This window comes from Macrotis lagotis, chromosome 1 (genome assembly GCF_037893015.1).
Source record: "Macrotis lagotis isolate mMagLag1 chromosome 1, bilby.v1.9.chrom.fasta, whole genome shotgun sequence".
In the NCBI taxonomy this organism is placed as follows: Eukaryota; Metazoa; Chordata; class Mammalia; order Peramelemorphia; family Peramelidae; genus Macrotis; species Macrotis lagotis.
Genome location: NC_133658.1, coordinates 649,036,751 through 649,041,248, shown reverse-complemented (window position 1 = coordinate 649,041,248; position 4,498 = coordinate 649,036,751). Strand labels below are relative to the sequence as shown.

Here is a 4,498-nt window from a genome sequence, read left to right as displayed (position 1 = left end):
CTCAAGGGTCAAGGGTCAGATCAGAAGATGGTTCCATGGCAGTTGGAAATCTCCACCAGACAGGGTCAATGATGGGATTGTCAAGAATTAGAGTAGTCTCGTTAGCTTGATCATCCTTCCCATATCCTACCACTGCCACCCAGAAATCTCATTTATCTTCAGCTACTGATGTTAAAATCAGCTAGTTCACAGAGGGAGGGACAGTTTGAGGTGTAAGACATTAGGTGAAAGAACATACATTTCTGGTTTCAAGGTTAATCTTGACTTGGGATAGGTAGAAACTTGCTGAGGACAAAAACTCCATCTTCCTCCTTACTCTTTCCATGTCCAGTGATATACAAACTGCATTATAATTGACTACCATGAAGACCATGAGTATGTCCATCTCCTGCTTAGCACTAATGTTGATGATATTGGGATTAGTCCATAAGAAATGGGTTACACTGAATGTGGCACCAGAAGAGCAACTAATTTCCAGCAGCCCTTGGATAACTGAAATCCATTCAAATTATATCATTATTAACCCAACAGGTCAGAAATAATCTATGGAGGGAGGAGGCAGGGAAACCAACTTTGGACTTTGCCTTCTTGGGTAGCTCAATTTTCTTACCACCTGGTCTATAGCTTCCTTAGTCTGCACTTTTCTTCTTTCAGAATCAATCAAATGTTGGGACTTTTATGAAACTTGACTTATGTAATATTCAGTTTGGTACAGAAATCTATCTTACCCTAGAGGAAAATAAGAGAAGAAAGAGATGGGAGAAAGGAGACATCAGGAGAAAAAGGGTGGGGGGCAGGGGTAGGTGAAAGAAGAGAGGGAAGATCATGGGAGAGGATAGTCAGATACAACATTCTTTTGAAGAGGGGTAGGGTGAAAGGAAAGAGACAGAGAATAAAGTAAATGGTGTAGGGGAATAGAATGAAGGGATATACAGCTAGCAAGAACAACTGAGGAAAAAATATTGAAGTAATTTCTCTGATGGACTTATGATAAAGTTGATGATGTCTGAATACAGACTGAAGCACACTTTTTTTCCTCACCTTATTTTTCTTGAAGTTTCTCTTTCTTAGTGGGGGAGGTATTATGTTTACTTTTACAGCATGACTATTAATGTGTTTCATGGGATACATTTTTAACCTACATCAAGTAATTTTCTTTCTCAATTGGGGGAATGGGGTGGGAGAAAAGGAGAGAATGTGAAACTCAAGATTTTGGAAGTAAATATTGAAACTTGTTTTTATATTTAGCTAGGGTAAAAAATTTCAAATAAAAAATAAATAACTTTTTTGCATAAACAACAAAAAAGAAACTTGACTTATGTTATTTCAGGAAAAGACAGAATTCAGTGGAAGTCACTGGTCTAGAGTGATATAGAATGGAACAAATGGAAGGAGATAGATTGAGAACTGTGACAGAGTCAGTGATATTAGGTCAAATCGGTTTAAGTCTAGTGATATTGTACAAGGTGGGTATTATACTTGAAGTGGGCTCTAGGAAGAGGAAAGAATAAAGTGTTTTCCAATTAATTTTGCTTCCATTCAGTGAAGTTCTATGACTCTGTTTACCTCTTCTTATTTCTTCTGTTCCATTTCTTGTTTCTTCCCTTTCCCTTTTCCCATCTCCACCAAAAAGTAAATGAATCCCAGGTAAGACTAGAACTGGAAGAAATATTTCTAATGATATCAATTAAATCTCTGTTTCCCCACAGACAAGAAGAGAATAGTTTTCTGGGACCTGATGGCTATGATTATCTTTCTTTCTGTCATCCTGTCCTTTATCTTGGGGATGGACTATACTAATATGATTCCTCCATTCAAAGGCCGCTACCTCATCTTTTCCCTTATCAGCTTCTTTACAGGTATCCACCTGCTTCCCTTTCCCCATATTGTTAATAAAATTTATATCATTATCATTTTATCAATTACGTACTATACACCTTTATCATTAGTGCATAGATCTAATTTCTGGGACGTCTACCATATTATTAGTTATCAGATGAATCCTAGAGCATTCTAGGCATTGAATGAAATGTCTCTTCTTTAGTTAAGACTTGATTGTGGGGGAGGGGGCAAATAGGTGGCACAGTGAATAGGGCACCAGCCCTGGAGTCAGAAGGACCTGAGTTCAAATCCAGCCTCAGGAACTTAATAATTATCTGTGTGACCTTGGGCAAGTCACTTAACCCCATTGCCTTGCCAAGAAAGAAAGAAAGAAAGAAAGAAAGAAAGAAAGAAAGAAAGAAAGAAAGAAAGAAAGAAAAGAAAAGAGAAGACTTGATTGTGGTGTTCAAGTCCTCCAGGAGAGATTTTTTTTCCTCTTTCTGTCTGGACAGCAGGTAGCTCTATGTTCACTGCAATCATATTGTACAAAAAAAGACTGAAAGAAGTTTTCCGTACGAGCAGCCGTAATATCAAAGTCAACTGGATCTTTCATTCAGCATATGTAATTATCTTCTTATATTTAGTCTGTGGTGAGTGTTCCCAAAGCCTTTGAAGGGAGGGGAGTTGGGGAACATAAGACAGTCTTTCATCTTAAATTACTGAAATTCACCTAAATTCATCTCTAGGTATAGCATCCCCAGGGGCTGTGGTTGAGGTCTAGGATTTTGAATTATGTCGATTCTTGGTTAATAACTCCTATGAATATCCATCTCTTTCTCTTCCCCTATTGCCCTTCACAGCTTCCCCTCCCCTGTGACACATATATCTAAGAAAGACATCACTGTGAGGAATGTTATTCAAGAAGAAAAGAATAAAGGTATTTAGAGAAAAAGTGAAGGGATAAAGGTAGTATCAAGGATAGTATCAGGACAGTGCTAAGGAGGAAATATGAGTGTATAGTAAACACCCTCTCATACTTTTTTCTAGTATTCTTTCCTCCTACAGTAAGCATCCTAAATGCAAGAGAGATATTTTCAATTTCAAAATGTACCTGACTTTAGTTATGTTGCACTAATTTAAAATGTGTCACTCTCTTTAGGGCTCTTCCTCCTCTTCATTTCATTACCAATTTTCTGGAATTTATCATCCAAAGGGGCTTAGGATATTTAAGATCATGAGCTCTGTCAACATTGTATAACCTTTGTCTGCTTAGACACTGGGATGTCAAAATATAAAGAATTTTAACAATGGAATTAGAGAATCTAGATTCTTCTTATTTAGGCTTACTGCCTATGTTCTACAACTTTTAACTTAATCTCTCTAGAACTCATTATACTGTAGAAAAATAAAATCTATAAAATGGACTACATGAAATATGAGTTCCTATCCATCTCTAAAGCTGTCTTCCAACTATCTCATCCCTGTGGCTTATCAAACAACATCCTGCCACCAGGATAGAAACAGGAAAAAATCTAATTCCTTTTTCCATGCTGTTGCTATTACTATATGCTTTTCCCTTCAATTTTCTCATTTGACCATTTTTTCCCCTAGGGATCCTCTGTCTTTTGCAGCATAGCAGGTCCAATAAGAGCACCCTAGACCTTCTACAAGAGTCTTCCACTTGCTCATCATTGAGACAGCCAGAGAGTACCCAAATACAGACTGATGATAGAAAATCAAAGGAAAGTTTTCCTGAAAAAAAAGAAAATGAAAACTTGGATATAAAAAGGCCGATTGCTAGAAGCAAATTGATATCTCGCCAGGTAACCAAGGCCCTATAGATTTGGGGGCAGCTATAGGTGTCAGTATCTTTATGCATATATTTATCTTTCTGCTGATCCATTTATTTGTAGTCAGATGTTATATGAATACACCATTTATTGTAGACTTGGATGTACATATTATATATGTCTATGATTTGAAGGACCACATATAGACTACCAAATAATGGTAGCATTTACCTTATGCTATTATTATGCTAAAGGAGATTTTCCTCTGGACAGTATGTTTGAAATTTCATTAAAAGAAATCAATACATTTCAGTGGTCTATAGTTTATCCTTAGAAGAGATCTGAGAATTTTAAAATCATTATGGCTCTGCTCATGAATTTGACAAACATTTATTCTTCACTGAGTGATACATGAAAGGAAGCATGGCATCAAATTCTGGAAGTAGAGTTATGAAGAATTGTATTATATCTGATAAAATTAACTCTTGACCATAAGCAATTCATTTACTCAACCCTTTCTCAGACTCAGGCAATTTTCTATGACTAAGTGATTTAAAAAGTTGAACTCTTTGAAAAACAGAGTTCCCACAACAATAAAATCATAAGTCTTTAATCTTTTCATACATATGTTTATCTTAGGAAGACACAAATGAAAAGCAACATATTCCAGGCCCACAAATAGCCTACATTCTAAAGAGAGGAAAGAGAAATGAACAAAAGTAATTATAGGGTTAAAACATGGATAAGAGCATCAAAGAGGTCAAATAAAATAAAAGATCAAAAGAAGTGATCACTTGGTTAAGAAAAGAAGGTATCACAGAGGTAGCACCTTGAGCTTATTTTCAGAGGAAAAAGATTTGGAGAAAAAAAGAGTTGTGATTCTGATA

The 4,498-nt window shown here is 36.2% G+C and overlaps 1 protein-coding gene across 3 annotated transcripts; it reads left to right on the top strand.

Annotated features, from left to right (window-relative positions):
- Nucleotides 1–32: 32 nt before the first annotated feature.
- Nucleotides 33–3,918, top strand: TMEM225 (transmembrane protein 225). Of its 3 annotated transcripts, none has more exons than XM_074215339.1 (4): nt 33–531; nt 1,710–1,859; nt 2,337–2,471; nt 3,433–3,918. In XM_074215339.1, exons 1-4 carry the CDS (start codon nt 363–365, stop codon nt 3,660–3,662), a joined length of 684 nt encoding a protein of 227 aa, XP_074071440.1. In that variant the 5' UTR covers nt 33–362; the 3' UTR covers nt 3,663–3,918. The 3 variants fall into 3 exon arrangements, with proteins under 3 accessions (XP_074071440.1, XP_074071439.1, XP_074071441.1); XM_074215338.1 differs by having other exon boundaries at nt 2,334–2,471; XM_074215340.1 differs by having other exon boundaries at nt 2,334–2,443; nt 3,433–3,571.
- Nucleotides 3,919–4,498: the final 580 nt, after the last annotated feature.

Bases quoted from the DNA above. Each gene is read 5' to 3' on its own strand.
- TMEM225 (XM_074215338.1), top strand. From the start codon at position 363: ATGAAGACCATGAGTATGTCCATCTCCTGCTTAGCACTAATGTTGATG. The intron at 532-1,709 runs GTCAGAAATAAT...GTTTCCCCACAG, and splicing joins TATCATTATTAACCCAACAG to ACAAGAAGAGAATAGTTTTC. The intron at 1,860-2,333 runs GTATCCACCTGC...CTGTCTGGACAG, and splicing joins CCTTATCAGCTTCTTTACAG to CAGGTAGCTCTATGTTCACT.